Here is a 17293-nt window from a genome sequence, read left to right as displayed (position 1 = left end):
CCGTAGAGACCAATTCTTCCAGTCCGTCAGATGCTGGGGTAGGCCACCTGAGGATGACACGTTACCCAGCCTCTCTGCCCTTTACCCTTAATGTGGCCCTTATGTCCCCAGGAGCCCTCAGTGATTCCACACACACACAAAAATGACCTAAAATGAAACTCTGAGTTCATTTGGGCCTGGGGCCACTTGCTCATGCTGGAGTTCAAATGAAGTTCTGAATGCCGGATTGAGGAACAATGCCTGTCCTACGACTGCTCTATGGAAGCTCAGCTCCAATAGTCCACAAGACAAAAGGCTCCAAGTGGGCCAAGCATCATTTCTGCAAGGCCCAGCAGATGATCAGGATGGGGGACTGAAATTCCCCCTCAGGGGTGGCTGTTGCTTTAGCTTCCAGAAGTCAGCTAGGCCCTTTGACTCCAGATTTTGGAGCTGACAGTGAATTCTGGGCTGAGGGAGCCAAGGCCACATCCTCTTGCAGAAGAGCACAAAGGTGCTGTGGTCCTGTGGTTAGAGATGATAAAAGGGGAGGAGCTCTTGGGTGGCATCCTGCCTGTGTCTGGATCACATTCCTGGGAGGGGCTTACCCCAGGGCTCTTGGTGCTTTTTAAACTCATCAGGCATCACCATCTGAGTCCCATGCTTCCAACCAAGTCTTAGTGTGGGCCAGCTGTGCTGCAGAGAACCGAAAGTCCCCTTACAGGAGGGAGCCCCAAGATAAAGCTGCTTGTTGGGCCCTGGAAGGGAGGGCCAATAATTATAAGCATTTTTTTTTTTGTCATCACATGACACATTTGAGGAGGACAACCTGATTAAGGTTTATGCCTCCAGTTATTGGCACGAAGGAAAGTGTAAACCCTGAAGTGTCATCTAGTAGTACCTGGGGTCTTCCTGAGCCATGGTGGAAAGCAGGAACCAGACACCAAGCTCTCAAAACTCAGCTTTATTTGCCTCCATTTTTCCTCAGTCTGAGCTCAGCTCATCTGGCATTGTTGGGTCTCAGAGGCTCAGTGTTACAGAGGCCGGCCATAGCCTGCTCCACCAATCCCCTTACTGGCCTTGGGCTCCCCAGGCAGGAGGACAGGTGGTTCATGGAGGATGAATTGATGATAAGAAAGAATGGGCAGGAAGGTCAGAGGTCAAAGAAAGCCATTCAAGCAATATGTCCAACACTCCCTCTGCATGCCAATCCTTGCAATACACACTCCAGCCAAGGCAGCCTTCTTTCCCACATTCTGCCAGCCCACAGCCATCCAGGACCGTGCCCTACCTACTCAGTCCACTGCCCCATTAGCTTCTTCCTTGGACACCCAGGTTGCCCAAGGAAAAACAACCTCTCTCAGACGCTACAGGAATATGTTCACTCCAACCTGGGTCTAGCAAAAAGGAACTAAGGTTCTGGTCATCTACAATTCTCACCTCCTCTGCCAGGGACAAAATGAAAGACATCTCCTCATTCAGAGAGTGACAGACTGGCCAGGGTTAGAACTACATATCCCAAGAAGCTCAGCTTTGTAACTGAGCAGCTCTTCCCCTGGGATAAGAGCTAGAAGTACTGAGGCCAGGGTGCATTGCACTCTGGGACTTGTAGTCTGAAAAACACAGTGCTAAGCACCCAGGGAAGAGAGTTCAGAGGCTAAGACTATAGGTGCCTCCCACTCAGTCCCCACCCACCACCCCAGCCCCCAGTTCTACACTCAGCATAATTGAGGGAGAGGAATGTAGTATTCCCTCCTAGCACATTGGGGAGGGCGCTGTCCTGTTGGAACTGCAGCAACTCTGTATCCAGGATATCCAGCTCAGAACACATCTGGGGAGAGAGCAGGGGTGGGTGACAGGAGAGAGGATCAGCTGCAAGCAGATGGAAGATGGAGCTGAGCATGCACTCCTAGGCCAGCCCTGTGGCTGGCCCCTAAGCTCTGGTGCGTGATGGGCAGACAGTACAAATATAGTCCCCACCTAGGCCTCCCTCTGGATCATCCTGGCCCTAACCCACCTCTCCAAGGGCAGCCAGCCTCACCTCTGCCTAGTCCTATGGCCAGGGCAGGCTGAGGCAGCAAGAAGAAGGGAAGAGGAGTTGACTCTGGTTGAGACTCTGGAGGGCTGAGAGGCTTCCACCCCACCTAGCTAGCCTCCCCAGAAGATCTTATGGACCCACTGGCCCCAGCATCTTCCTGGGCTTCAAAGAGAAGGAGAAGGGAGACCTAGCCAAGCAGCAATGAAGCAAGCGTTGCAGATGAAGGGTGGGTGTTGCAGAGAGCTGAATGGGAGGATGGCAGCACCAGAGGGGAAGGGAGATGGTGGGTGAGAGCTCAGTTCTACACAGAAACCAGGAGGGCGACAGCTGGAAAAGGAGAGCAGAGGCTCCGCTTGGCCTGTGCTGTTCCCTGGAGGAAGTTGCCAACTTGAGCTCAGAGCATGCCAGGCCAAGTCCTCCTTCCTTGACAGCATCAGCAACACAAATGGCAGAGAATGACTTGGGCACAAAAGGCCCACCCCAAACCCACTAATGTCCTTCAGCAGTGTCTGATCCAACCAGTGCCTCTGATGCCCCACCCCCCAAATCCTGGGCGTTACCCAGGGACCTATCAGCCCTGGACAGAGTCCAACAAATCTGTCCATGCTACAGGATGGTGGGCCTGGGAGGGAAACTTGTGGCAGGACAGAGTCTGGAATCCTGCAACCCAGGGCCCACTCACACTATTCTGCGCCCCTGTCAGTGACCTGAACTCTGAGTTGGGACCAAAATCAGTCCAGGCTCGGCCTGGTTCTCAGAGAATGAGGCAGCGAGAAGTCTTCTCCTCTGAGGATGGGCTAAGTTTGGCTGCCTCGCCCCTCACCCCCTTATGCGTGCCCCCCATATCAAGGCCTTGGTGCTGGGCCTTGGGCTGACCATGCTGCCGTTGCTGTGCCCCCCGCCCACCTGCTGGCTTCTGCCCAGATGCTTCCATCTCTGACAGGCTGTAAGCCATGGCAAGCTGCAGGTCCTCATCCTCAGAGAGGTCGTTGTCAAGGGGACGAGAGAGAGAGGTTGGCCGGGCCTGCATGACCCCCAGCCCAGGGGTGACTGAAGGTTGCTGCTCACGACGGCTCAGCTCCAAGCCTAGTGCCAGGTCATCTGGAACACCTGCAAGAGTCACAACCACCGTCAGGTCCCAAACCCAAGCTAGAACATTATACAGGGCCACCTCTCGCCCAGTAACGACTCCAACCACTCACAGCCTCTCTCTGCAACTGACATCCATGTATTGCTTCTCTGTGCCTCCCATGTCTAAGACACAGGAATGAGGAGACTGTCTACACATGCAAAATGGTTCCAATGACTAAATATAACCCGTGTAGAAGTCGTTAGAGTGCTCAGTGTCAGCTGGGAAGTGGTTAGCAGTGACTGAGTTTGATACCTGGACTGACGCAATTAGCCTAGCATGCACAAAGGCTCTGTCTCACACTCTGGTACCTGATTTTGCTTCCTGGCTTAATTTATCCCTTTTGTTTGGAAAGCAGTAGTCTCGAGCCAGAGGCTACTTGGAAATGCAGGTCATTTAAAGATGCTTTAGCTCAGGCCCCTCAAGTAAAACTGGCCTGGCAGTGGTGGCACACACCTTTAATCCCAGCACTTGGGACACAGGCAGTGGGGATTTTGGGAGTTCGAGGCCAGCCTGGTCTACAGGGTGAGCTCCAGGACAGCCAAGGCTACACAAAGAAACCGTGTCTCAAAAAACCAGAACAAAACAAAAAAACTACACCACCACTACCAAAAACTGGATCTGCGAGACTTTTACCCCCATTATGTGAAGATCACAAGAGGACTGTGGAGATGGCTTGAAGTTCAGGAAGACCTAAGTTCAGATCCCAGCAACCTGGGGGAAAAGCAGCATGCGGGTGCATAGCTGTAACCCCAGTACTGAAAAACAGAGACAGGAGGACCAGCCAGGTAAGCTGAATCAGTGAGCTCCAAGTCCAGTGAGAGACTCTGTCTCAAAAAATAGCATAGAGAAGACAGAAAAGACATGAGGGGAGAAAGGACAGGCAGGTAGGATGGAGAGGAGCATGTGTCTGATCAAAATACATCATGTTCTCATATGACATTCTCAAACCGTAACTAAGGCCTGGGGCTGGAGAGATGGCTTGGCAGTTAAGAGCAGGTACTGCTGCCCCGGAGGACCCAAGTTCGGTTCCCAGAATCCACATCACGAGGCTCACAACTGCCTGCCACTTCATCACCAAGGGGACCTGGAGGTGCCTTGGGCCTGTTAGCATAGACACACACATACATACAAAACTGCACATAATCAAAAGTCTTAACAATTATGTATATATGTAGGACGGAAGGTAGGTAGATGATAGATGACTGACAGACATTGACCTCTGGTCTCCACAGGTGCATTCATGGGCACATGCAGAGTGTACATCAAACACACACACACACACATACACACACGTGCAGAGAGAGAGAGAAAGACAGAGAAAGAGAAAGAAGAGAGAGAGAGAGAGGAAGAGGAAGAGAAAAGAGAAGAAAACCCTCACAGTGGCACTGTGGACACACACGTCCCTTCAGAGTGAAGTGCGGGCTCAGGCTAGAGATGGAAGGGAGAGAGTTTGCCTAGCACGCCTAAGGTTCTGGGCTCAACACCCAGCATCACACACAGAGTGAGGAGCCTTGCAACCAAGGCATCCCACTAATGATGCAGTCTGAGATCTTTCCCCGCCCACTGACCCCACCCCAGGAGGCAGAAGGAGGCGACTCACCGTTGATGGACACTGATTTCAGTTGTCCATCCTCTTCCACCTCTACCCGCTCCTGCCCGTTCTCCATGATTCTGTGGAAGACACAGCACAGTTCAGTCAGTGAGCAGACAGTCAGGGTCCAACCTCTGAACGGGACAGTGGTCGGAGCAGGACTCCATGTTCACACGGCACTTGCTTCTGGGCCTCCTCCCCACATCCCTTCACCTGAACGGCCCCGGGAGAGCTCACCTGCGTGTGGTGATGCGGCGGCCTTGGACAAAGGTGGTGGACGTGGAGACGGAGCGGAAAGCGCCAGCCCCCGGGCTGAAGGAGAAAGACGAGGAGGAGAAATCTGGGGCGGACGAGGCAGAGAGGATGTGATGAGAGACAGACTGTTGGCTACTTACCGCCATCACCGAAAGCCAGGAATCTTGGTGGCCTCACTCAAACCTGCCCAGGCTAGCCAAAACAAAGCCAATTCCCAGGAATCCAAGTCTTGGGATTTACCAAAATGGACAGGAACAGTGCTTACCCGAGTTGCCAGGGAAGGAGGAAGAGAAGGTGAAGAAAGGGCCTGTGAGTCGGGAACGCTGGTTCTGAAGATCTGAGAAAGCACCCAAGTCATCTGCAAGAAGATTAGTCATTTAGAAGATTAGGTGAAGAGCTTGTCTCCAAAACCTGTGTGGCTGTTGCCTCAAAGCCTAGAAATCAAACTGATAAAACAACCCGGTACACTTCTGGTAGCTCCTGTTTTGGGTTGTGTAAATTTACAATAATTTTTAAGGTTATTGTTTTATTTTTAATTAAAAAAAAGATTTATTTATTTATGTATATGAGTACACTGTAGCTGTCTTCAGACACACCAGAAGAGGGCATTAGATCCCATTACAGATGGTTGTGAGTCACCATGTGGTTGCTGGGATTTGACCTCAGGACCTCTGGAAGAACAGTCAGTGCTCTTCACCACTGAACCATCCCTCCAGCCTTCTTTTGGAGTTTTGAGACAGGATCTCACTACGTAGCCCTGGCTGGCCTGGAAATTGCTATGTAGATAGAGCAGGCTATCCTTAAACTCACAGAGAGCCTCTGCCTCACACAAGGGTTAAAAGTCCCATGACTCTCAATGCTGAGTTTTTTGCAGGCATGTGCAACCATGCTTGTCAAAGGATTTTTTTAATCAACAGTTTTACCTTTGTGTTTTGTTTTGTGGTGTTGGGGACTGAAATCAGTGCCTTGCATAGCTCCTTCCTACCCAGCCAATTGTGCCAATTACTTGTGTGAGTCTAAGCCAACTAATATGCTTCCGTTTTTTCCATCTGGAAATTTGGATTAAAGTGGCTCACCTCTCAGGATTTCTAAGAGTTGATAGGGGATGCAGAATTCTTGGCATATGTTATTCATTTTTTAAAAGAAGTGTCTGTTGTTAGGTGTAATGCTGCCTACAGAGGTCACATGATGCTTTGAGTCTTGTTCTACTGGTGGCTGTTGTGGAGGCTTAACAATGTGTTCTTGTTGTCATTTAATAAGGCCAGTCTGTGAAGTGTCACTGGCGTGTCATGTGAGTCCTTCCATGTGTGAGGCTCTGTCCTAGCTTTCACTGGTCTCCCGCCTACAACCTCAAATCCTTGGTCTGTGAAATTCCAATTCCGTCTCCGGCTCTAGCCTGAGAGATTCCCCAGAGGACAGGGTTGGAGGAGGGAGCTGAGCAACCCTGAGTCTACATACCAAAGAGCTCTGAAAAAGGGTCTCCACTTCCGAAGAACTCCCGGAAGACTTCCTCGGGGCTACGGAAGGTGAATGTAAAGCCAGGACCCCTGCCACCGGTTTCCGATCGAGAAGGACCACCTCCTGAAGGAGAGTCAGGATGAGGAGCAGGGCTTAGTGTGTATATACGGACCTCAGCCAGGGGATCCCACCTAAGGCATGGCCAGGAACCTTAGAAAGAGCATGCTTTGCAAGAATTTGCCTGCCCCTCCCTCCCTGACCCACTTCCATCCTGACACCCCACCACTCCACCTACCTGCCCCCGTCAGCCCTTCCCGGCCATAGCGATCATAGATCTCCCGTTTGTGCTCTAGAAGAAGAGACCCAGTCATTCCTCCCTTTAGGATAGTTATCGCCCCTCCTGGGCTAGGACGAGTTTTGGAAAATGCAACTTGGGAGATGGCAGGGTATCTCAGGGAGCATGATTTCAGCAGATGGCTCAACTAACAGATACACTAATAAACAGCACCCACTCTGAGCCACTAAGAGAATTAAAGGAGATAACTCACCAAACCACCAAGCAAAGTGCCTAACACATAAAGCAATAAATGTAAGCTGGGGGCTTAGGGAGAGCTCAGTGGTAGAACCCTGTCTGATAGGAACAAGACCCTGGGTTCAACACCAAGCGCCACACAAGGAAATAAATAAATGTCAGCTAATTATACTGTATTATAATCAACAGGCTGACCCTAATCAAGCCCCTTCCACAGAGGCCAGCTAGGACCACAATAAAAGCATGAACAACCCTTCCATGGTACAGCTGCTCTCCTTTGGAATATTCTTCTCAGTGTGTAACCTGTCTCTGCTGGCTACTGTCTTCTCTGACCAGAATGATAAGAGCACAGGATGAGGACGGGGTCTGCTTGTACGCCACTGTCCCCCTAGCACCCCAAAATACCTGGCACGGCAAGTTTAGGGGATATTTTCTGGAATCATTTGTGGGGTTTGTTTCTTCGTGTTTTGAGACAGGGTCTCATTCTGTGTCCTGATTGTCCTCAGTTTCTCCACAATCTTCTCACCTCAGCCTCCTAAGTGCTGAGGTGACAGGTGTGAACCACCACCCACATCTAAGAAATACATTTTTAAAGATACTGTTCACGTAGCCCAGGATGGTCCTGTGTTTGATATGTGGCCAAGGAAGACCTTGAACTTTTGATCCCCCCTGCTTGGATTACAGGCATGCACCACAATGTCAATTTACGTGGGGGGCTAGGGATCAGACCCAGGGCCTTGTGTGTGTTATCAAAGCCCTCTACCAAAGCTACAGCCTCAACCATTGGCTGTTGTTCTGACATTTGTTTACTTATTGAGACAGGGCCTTTGACCATGATATCCTCCTGCCTTAGCTCCTGAGTGCTGGATTTATAGCCACGTCTAGTCAGAATATTTTCTGAATGAATGCATGACCTGAGTCTGGAATTATGGCTTGACAATATGGCCTGCTTTAGCATGGGCAATGCCCTAGGTACACTCTTAAGCACAGGGGGAAAAATTCACCTATCAGACCTGGATTCATATTCTAGCTCAAAGAAATGGACAAATAATTACATCTCTCTCAGCCTCAGTTTACCAACCTATAAAATGGGGGTGATAAGCCTGCCTGGCAGGAAAACTGTGACTTTCCCTGATCAGGACCCAAAATGCTTCCCAAGCTCTGGGGGACAGACATAACTTGCCCTGGAGGAAGAGGCAATTAAATGCTATCTTAGCTAAAAATCATGGAGGAGACAGGGGGTGGAAGCTTGGCTTTAGGAAGGAGTGGGATAGGTGTGTGGAAGCAGGAAGACATGCCGGTCCCTGCAGGACCCCAAGCCTTACTGTCAGATAGTATTTCATAGGCCTCTGCCACCTCCTTAAATTTTTTTTCAGCAAACTCTTTATTATCCGGGTTCTTGTCTGGATGCCACTGCAGAGCCTTCTTTCGGTACCTGCAGGAAGTGAGTGCAGAGGGAGGGTCAGGGGACCGATGCAGGCTCTTCCCATCTGACTACCCTCTCTGCTTAGTCCAACACCCTTTCACTGCCCCATCCCAGAATACCCCACGACTGCAGCTGTGTACTCAGGGGTTTCTCTCCCCGCGGTGTGCCAGGGATATGAGTAAAGAGGAAAGTCCCTGCCCTAAGCTTGGGGCTCACTCGATAGAGCTATTTATTATAGTCACAGAGAGAGTGGGGACACTGGCCTACCTCATAGAGCCTGGGCATTTTAGCACTGCGACCTGGGCAAGCCCACAGGTAGGAGCTGGAGGAAAGGGGAACTGGGTGTATAGCGGGTCCTAAAAGAGGTCAGCTTTTTCTTCCCTTGCTGGACTTGGTCTTCGTACTTTCCCAAGGGTCTCCTTCCTCCCTTCAGCCGGCCCTCAAAAGGGCCCCCGGCACTCAGGGGGGCGGGGAACAAGGGTCAGAGCCTTTCTGTAACACAGCCGAGGCACTTACGCCTTCTTGATGTCATCAGGGGACGCACTCCGCGGTACGTCTAGAATCTCGTAGTAGGATGCCATGGCAACTCAGCCGTCAGGCGGCCCTCCTCCAGGCTGCGGGAGAGATGGGGTCAGGCCGGCAGAGGCACCGCAGCACCCTGCGGCCGCAACCCCGGGCAGGCAGGAGACAGTGCGAGGTGGAATCGGGCCGGGAAGCCACGCCTGCGGCCGGTGACTAGGCTTCTTCGCAGCCTTTATCTGGTCTCGCAGGCCCGTGCCCAGGGCTATCTCACGGCTGACGGGGAGAGCCCTACCCGAACCCCCTAACTCCAGTAACCCGATCCGAGCCCCCAACCTAACCCAGCTGGGGCCGCACCTCCTGTTGCGGGAGTCCCGCCCCTGCCCCCCGCGGGGGAACCGCCTAGCACCCGGCTCGCGGCGGCTGCGTACGACGCGCCCCGGCTGGGTTGTGTGCGCAAGCATGCGTCAGCGCCGTGGAAACTACTAGAGACTCAGAGAGGAGGGCCGGCTCGGCCGGTCACACGAGGGGGTGGGGGTGGGGGCGGTGGCGCTGCAGGGGCTGATGGGAGATGGGGGCGGAGCCGTTTATTTTAGTTTTGCACCCAGACGTCATTCCCAGGTGGGACTTAGGAGGCTGAAGTCTGGTACATCCTTCCAGCCATGACGCAGCCTCTCAAACACAGGCAGAGGAGAGGTCCGCGAGTTAGGTCGGGCCCCCCTGTCCTTCTGTCGCTGACCTCTAAACGTGCTTCATGATCCCTGAGTATTCCCCCCAAACATTACCTCCAGGACTCACCGAGTCTCCTCTGAGCCTAACTCCTCCCCTTCTTCATAGCCTGGCTCCAGCCCCAGGTCTTCAAAAGAGGCTGTCCTGGCTCTCCGGAGTAGGTCAGACCTGCTTTTTATAGAGTCTCGTGTCATTTCCTTCTCCACGCTTGTCAGAGCCACAAATTAACATTTATTTGATGATCATCTACCTCCCCCAGTAGAATGTAAATCCCACAAGGTCAGAACTGTGTCATCCCCTTAGTCTATAGTCGGAATTGAAAAACTATCAGTTGGACAGCTAAATAACACTTAGAAGACTTTTAACATTTTGACCTAGAAATGGTGAGGTTGAAGAGCCCAGTAAAAGGAAATTTGTAGACTCAACGTTTCTCTTCCACAGCTGATCCTGAGTAGATCTATTCAACCTCAAAATGATTCCTAGATTCAGACCTCAGGGAAAAAGGGAACCTTCCAGAAGTGGGTCTTGTTTTATTCCATCTGGCTGTTTCTTAGGCATTAGTTCTGTCTTCTATTTAGTGGACGCTGCCAGAGGCACTAAGAATGTGAGGCTATGGGTATAGCTTAAAGGTAGAATGCTTGCCTAACAGACGTCAGACCTTACTTAGCCTCAATTTCCAGCACTGGGGGCGGGGAATAAAGCTGGCACAGGATGTGACACCCTTCCCCCCCCCCCAGTCCCTGCTAAGACAGCAGCCAGTCAGCAGAACCCACTGGGAAACTCAGGACTCTGAGAGCAGGGGAACCTGGCCTTGCAATCTACTGCTGCTGTGTGGCTTGGGAACTTCCAAGGACTGGTTTCCTCTTTAAATATAGGTAGCACCTGGAGTTGTTGAAAATCAAACGAAGCGTTGGTTTATAAAAGGTGTTATTAGCATTATGCTTTCTGGTGTCACACATGACCCAAGCAGTAATGGTTGTATGAGTCCAGTCAGTGTTTCAGGTTGGGTGACCTGGGGACATCTCATCAAAGAACAGCTTGAGCATCACCCGAGAGAAGAAGGCAGCAACCATTTTGTCATCTTTACCTGACTCCCCACCTTCTGAATTCCTGTCTATATTTGGAGAGTTCCCACCTACACTTAGGGAATTTTGATCATTTCAACCCTGATAAGAGATGAGATATCCACCACAGAACCTTGAGGTTCTTGCTTCCCTGGTCTGAGGGTGCAGGCACAAGGCACTAATAAGTGGGACTTCAAATCTGGACCGAGACAGGGAGATGAAGGTGAAGGTGGGTGGGAATTTATTTCTACGTAGTGCGGGTTGCTGTGAGTCCTGCAGCGGCCTCTAGTGTCTGGAAGAGGAAGTGTCAGGAGGGGGCGGGGAAGGGCTGTCAGACCTTTAATACCACCATTTGAGGTTTGGCTGCCAGCCCTGCCTTGACTGAGTTGACGAGAACTCCATATGTTGTTAATCTGAGGGTGATCTAGTGGTGGAAAATGGTTGGTTTAGTTTAGTTTTGCTTTGCTTTGTTGTTGGCTTAATTTACTTGAGTTAGCTTCTGCTGTTTGCTGTTTGTTAGGGGTTCTGACTGACCCAACGACCAAGTACCCATATTTGGTTTAAACAAATCAAGAGCAAGTAAATTACCCCAAAATCTTCCATTTCTTGCTATTTCTTGCTAGAAATCTTGCTATTTATTTTTCTTTCATCTCAACACACAGCAGTCTAACACCTACCACGTATGTGATATTAAGAAAAGCCAGACTGGAGAGATGGCCCAGTAGTTAAGATTCCTGACTGTGTACTGAATTCAATTCTCAGCAACCACATGGTGGCTCACCGCCACCTGTAATGGGATCCAATGCCCTTTTCGGGTATGTCTGAGACAGCGACAGTGTACTCACAAACATATAAAATAAATACATCTTTTAAAAAGAAGAGCCAGGGCTGGTGAGATGGCTCGGAGCCAGATAGATGGCTCAGGGGTACTTGTCACTAAGCTGATGACATAAATTCAACTTCCAGGCCTCACAGGGAAGAAGAGCACCACTTCTGCACTTCAGTGCTATAGCTCAGGTGTGTCCACACACACAGGTACATGTACACAATAAACATTGCACCTGAACTGTAGTCTCAACCCTTTGGAGGGCTGAGGAAGGACTGCCTCCCTCAGGTTCAAGGCCAGCCTCAAAAGTGAATTTGAGACCAGCCGGGACTGCAGAGTAAAGACCTGTCTACAGAAACAAAGGAAAGAAAGAATGCACAAAGGGTGTGATTAGGTCCAGAGGTTGAGACAGAAGGATCAAAGACTAGAGGGCAGCCTGGGCTGAGATACCAATAGAAAAACATATTTAGAACTTGACAAACTATAGATAAAACCAAAGGAAAATATATAGAAAACATACCTAGTAGAAGCAGATAAAAGCTTACTTTTCTTTGTTCACAAAAAAAGTCAAAGAATTTGTAAGACAAACTTTAAAAAAAATTAATACTGGGAATTAAACCCTGGGTCTCATTCCTGCTAGGTGAATACACCACACATCCAGGACTCAGTGTAATTTTTATAAACTCATTTTGGGGGGAGTGAAGGCACTTGTGAGAAAATTCCGAGAAACCAAGACAAGAGTCTTGTGGCCTCGGTTTCCTCAAAACATGGAATTATTCTTGGATTATGCTTTGTTTATGTGCTTCTTTGGAGAAACACATTTTCTGTCAAATGTAGCTTGTCTACCACCGGTGGCTTGCCCTTGTGACTGTACACGTTACTCATGTGACATGCGACTTCTCTTAACCCTCAGAGTATAAATTGTCTGATGCTCCAAATAAAGAGGTGGTTTATTTCATGAGACTTTAGTCTGCCTCATTCATTGGCTCCACTCTTCCAGGTCCCACCACCTCTAGACTGGTAAATGATTTGGAGAATGTTGAGATGAGGTCTCATCTAGCCAAGGCTGGCCTCTAAACTCACTAACTCAAGCCTTGAACTCTGTCTCCACCTCCCAGGTGTTGGGTTTGCAGCTGTGAGCCACCATGCCTCAAACCCAATGTGACTTCAGTTTACAAAGAAGTTCTAAGATAGCCAGGGCTACACAGAAAAGTCCTGTCTTGGAAAAAGGGTAGAGAGAAGAAAAAAGAGAAGAGGAGAGAGAGATTAAAATAAAACAATCAGTGGGGCCAGGGTCAGGATGGAATATATCTTTTAAGCACTCAGGAGGCAGAGGCAGGAGAATCTCCATGAGTTTGAGGCCAGCCCAGTCTACAAAGCAAGAACTACTTAGTCACTGAAAAACCATAAGTAGAAAATAAATAAAGAGTGGGAATTATGCTAAAAATAAACAGGGACTGGAGAGATGTGCGGTTCAGAGCCCTCATTGTTCTTACGGTGGACATGTTTGGATCCTAATATCCGTACTAGGATACAACCTCCAACAAACCCATCCTCAGGAGATCTGATGCTCTCACCTGACCTCCGTGGGCACTGGCATGCACAGGCACACACACACACACACACACACACACACACACACATGTGCATTGCTTTTAAAATAAGTTTTTTGGTTTTTGTTTTTTGGGTTTTTGTTTTGTTTTGTTTTTTGCTGTTTTTGTTTGTTTTTTTGCATTGGAATTTCTCTAGGTAGCCCTGTCTATCCTGGAACTCACTCTGCAGAGTAGGCTGTCCTTGAATTTAGACATCTGACTAAGTCTCCTGAGTGCTGGATTTAGAGTCATGCACCACCATTCTAGACTTTTAAAAATAAGTGTTTAAAAAACAATTCAGGGGCCAAAGAGATGGCTCAGTGGTTAAGATCACTGAGTGCTCTTCCAGAGGTCCTGAGTTCAAATCCCAGCAACCACATGGTGGCTCACAACCATCTGTAATGAGATCTGATGCCTTCTTCTGGTGTGTCTGAAGACAGCTTCAGTGTACTTATATATAATAAATAAATAAATAAAGCTTTAAAAAAAAACAGGTGTGGTAGAACATACCTGTAATCCCAGCATCCAGCAGGAAGATCGTGAGTTGAAGGCCAAATTGGATTACATCACAAGACCCTGTCCCAGAAGAGAGGAAAAAAGATAAACACAGAATAATGTTAGGTTTGGTAAAGGAGAATTAGATAAAGATTTATTATTGCATTTTTATTATTATCACACTCACACAAAAAGCTGTTAGTACCTTTTGAATCCTGAAGCACGCTCTCATGAGTATTCAAATACACATAAAAACTTAAACCTGGTTGGGGAATTAGGATAATAACAAGAAACTACATATGTAAAGCCATAAAATCACAGACTTGGGTTACTATACAAGGCAGCTTACTCCAAGTACCATTGAATCACTGGGATAAGTAGAAGATAGGACCCAGGGACAGCTAGTGAAAGGAAAAGGTCAGAGTTCTAGATGGTTCTGGATGTCTGTGACCTCAGCTGGAAGGCGTGGCAACAGTAACCCCAGGAGGAGGGAGGTGGAGTTTCAGAAGGAGATAGACAAGAAAGACACCTTTGGAGACAAAGACATATTCCTGACACAGCAGAGGCGAGGTCTAAGGCTAGGAACCTGTCTCCTGAGTCTACCTGCAGGAGGTAATTGCACCCTGGCTTTAGAAGGGTGGAGGATGAAAGCATTCCCTTTCGTTAAGGGAGTCCCCAGGAGCCAGGCTGGGTGGTGCTCATAGCTGCCCCAAGGGAGCTGGGTTGTTCCCTTCCCACACTTTATACCCTGTCCAACCCAGGCCTGTCGGTGCATGCCAGTGGGAACGTGAAGATGTGTGTACTAGCTGGGATGCATAGCAGGAAGGGGACAGCCACCGAGGCAAGCAGGGTGGGCTGGCTAGTACGCCAAACAGAAAGGTGCCCTGTGCCTATCTGTTTGGGAACACAACCATATTGGCAGGTGACTGACTTTCTTCTTAATCCTCCTGATGGCCTGTCCTAGGCTCTTGCCACACCTCCTATAAGATATTGTGAGATCCTTCCCAAGGGCAGTGGCAGCCCGAAGATTGTCCCCAAAGAAGTCTCTGTCCAGGCTCAGGCCCTGTCTCATCTGGTGCCTTGATGCCCTCTATCCCAGAGTCAGTCCAGAGGGACTGTCAAGCGTCACCCCCTCCCAGCCCTTAAGGTGCCTGAGTCACTGTCTAGGCATCGGGTACCTGGCAGGCCAGAAGAGGTGGAGGTTGGCACCACCATGAACAAGAGGAGCAGCGATCTGAAGAAGCCAGAGCACCAGATTCTGCTCAGGCTTGCCTGGGTTTGAATCCTGCTCCCTCTGTTTACTAACCTTGGACAAGACACAGAGCTGCTTGAAGCCTCATTCCCACAATCATAAAATAGGCATCCATGTAACACTTCCTGAACAACTTCTGACTGACTAATATAGCAGGCACCACATGGGGTGACACTAATGGAGTGGTGAGCCAACCTTGTCACCATGGGGCTTGCGGTAGATATAATGACTACATGCATTTTAGGTTTAGACAAAATAACATGAAGTATCCTGGAGATGATTACAAACCACTGTCGTTTGTCCAGTGTGCTGATTGGTTTTCATTGTCTACTTGATACAACCTAGAGTCACCTGGTGTGCTGGCTGAATCCATGACACCTTAAAAGAAGCTAGAGGCATCAGAGAGAAGAGAGCCTCAAATGAAAAAAAAAAAAAAAAAGTCTCCATAAGATTAGGCTATAGGCAAGCCTGTAGAACATTTTCCTTAGTGATTCATGAGGGAGAGGCCATCCCAATGTGGGTGGGGCCACCTCTGGGCTGGTAGTCCAGGGTTCTGTATGAGAGCAAGGTGAGCCACCATGGGGAGATGGGGAGCAAGCCAGTAAACAGTACTACCCCATGGCTTCTGCATCAGCTCCTGCCTCCAGGTTCCTGTTGGGGTTCCTGTCTTGGCCTCCTTTAATGATGGATCACAGTGTGGAAGTGTAACCCAAATAAACCCCTTCCTCTCTAGCTTGCTGTTTGGTCATGGTGCCTCATCACAGCCATAAAAACCCTAAGACACCTGGGAAGAAGGAATTTCCCAGATCACATTTGTCTGTAGCCGTATTTTCGAGAGATTATCATGATTGATAGAGGGTTCATCCCTCTGTGGGTGGCACCATCCCAAGACAGGTAGGTAGGTCAGGGATGGACAAAATAAGTTAGTAGAGCATGAGCCGGAGAGCAAAACAGTGTGGTTTCTATGGTTTCTGCTCCAGGTTCCTGCCCCGACTTTTCTCAGCATTGTGACCTGAGGGTGTGAAATAAAAAATAAAAACTTCTCTTCTCCAAGTTGTTTTTGGTTATGGTGTCGTTGACATTTGATGAACTTCATCTAAGTTATTGTTTATCTTGCCTGAGCATGCTTTCTACTGATATGGAAGGGGATGTAGTGTTTGACCTCGGGCATTGTATAACTGCCATCTCTAGATCTGGCGTTGAAATTGGTTGCAGAAGCTGGAAGGCTGTGATGATTCACCCCAAAGCCCTTCAGCGACACAGTAGTCTTACTGCATGCTTGAATACAGGGACTGATCGCCGTTTGCCAATCACAATGGTCTCCAGGCCCACAAACGCTGCATGGGGTACGTGGTTTCCAGCCTCACTGTCACTAAAAAGGTGGTGAAGTGAGGAATCAGGAGTCGTCCCCTCCACTGATGGGTTGGATCCCATGTTCCAGGCAGTAGAGCTCTCAGTGGGTACTGGCCTTCTACACAGTGGACTGCCCCAAGTGGTCTGAGATGACCTCACACTGGGCAGGCAGAGGACAGCTTTGGAGAAACCTAGACCTTGCCTAAACACAGATCCATCCCCTTTTCTTTCCAAGTTCTGTAGCTGAAAGTCAAGGATCAGGGGCTTGCTCTCTTGGCCCCACCTCCCATGTCTAAGCTTTTACTGACATTGTTGAGGGCTGTGCCAAAACTCTGGGGGAAACAGATGTGGGTAGATCTAAACTTCTAGTGCCTCACTCAGTGACTAAGCACCCCGGTAAGGGGCAGGATGGGATCCAATGGGCCTGGCAGAGTGTGATAGAAACCCATTTATGCTCAGAAAGAAACGAGAGCCAACAGTCAGGAAAGCAAGAGAAAATAACACAGAGATAATGACCGCGAGGGAAAACGTCAGTGCCAAGTTTAGGATGATGGGTGGCTCTGGCAGAAGGAAGTGGAGATGATCAGAGCTAGGTAGCCACCCTTCCTTGTACTTTACTCCCTGCAATTTCTTGCATCACTGTTTTATTTGTTGTCATTGTTGCTGGTCTCAGGACCCCCCACCCCCAGCTCAGCAAGTGCTCTGTCTTAGTCAGGGTTTGTATTCCCCTTACAAACATCATGACCAAGAAACAAGTTGGGGAGGAAAGGGTTTATTCAGCTTATACTTCCACATTGCTGCTCATCACCAAAGGAAGTCGGGACTGAAACTCAAGCAGGTCAAGCTGACACACAAAGCCAGGCAGTACATGTTCCTTAAAAAATGGTTTGTTGGTGGCAGAGGCAGGTGGATCTCTAAGTTCAAGGCCGGGCTGGTTTACAGAGTGAGTTCCAGGACAGCCAGGCCTATAAATAAACCCTGTCTTGGGGGGAAAAATGAGACAAGGTCATACTAAGTTGCCCATGTTGGTTTTGAACTTGTGATTTTCCTACCTC

General features: G+C 49.3%; 1 protein-coding gene across 4 annotated transcripts; it reads right to left on the bottom strand.

The window, feature by feature from the left end:
- Positions 1 to 925: 925 nt before the first annotated feature.
- On the bottom strand, positions 926 to 9410 carry DNAJB2 (DnaJ heat shock protein family (Hsp40) member B2). 4 transcript variants are annotated; one of them, XR_013975432.1, is made up of 11 exons: positions 9285 to 9410; positions 8925 to 9022; positions 8308 to 8417; positions 6746 to 6799; positions 6451 to 6573; positions 5258 to 5350; positions 4975 to 5077; positions 4747 to 4817; positions 2921 to 3124; positions 2018 to 2176; positions 926 to 1807 (listed from the first exon to the last, which is right to left on the bottom strand). XR_013975432.1 is itself a non-coding variant. In XM_080932871.1 (11 exons), exons 2-11 carry the CDS (start codon positions 8987 to 8989, stop codon positions 1732 to 1734), a joined length of 927 nt encoding a protein of 308 aa, XP_080788997.1. In that variant the 5' UTR covers positions 8990 to 9022; positions 9285 to 9410; the 3' UTR covers positions 926 to 1731. The 4 variants fall into 4 exon arrangements, 3 of the variants coding, with proteins under 3 accessions (XP_080788997.1, XP_080788998.1, XP_080788996.1); XM_080932871.1 differs by having other exon boundaries at positions 2018 to 2045; XM_080932872.1 differs by lacking the exon at positions 2018 to 2176.
- Positions 9411 to 17293: the final 7883 nt, after the last annotated feature.

The sequence above is a fragment of the Micromys minutus genome, assembly GCF_963924665.1.
Source record: "Micromys minutus genome assembly, chromosome: 19".
NCBI lineage: Eukaryota > Metazoa > Chordata > Mammalia > Rodentia > Muridae > Micromys > Micromys minutus.
The sequence above is the reverse complement of the archived record's forward strand: the minus strand, read 5'-3'. Positions and strand labels throughout refer to the sequence as shown.

Bases quoted from the DNA above. Each gene is read 5' to 3' on its own strand.
- DNAJB2 (XM_080932870.1), bottom strand. From the start codon at position 8,989: ATGGCATCCTACTACGAGATTCTAGACGTACCGCGGAGTGCGTCCCCT. The intron at 8,418-8,924 runs GTAAGTGCCTCG...CACTTCCTGCAG, and splicing joins CCTGATGACATCAAGAAGGC to GTACCGAAAGAAGGCTCTGC. The intron at 3,125-4,746 runs GTGAGTCGCCTC...TGACTCTTGCAG, and splicing joins GAAATCAGTGTCCATCAACG to GTGTTCCAGATGACCTGGCA.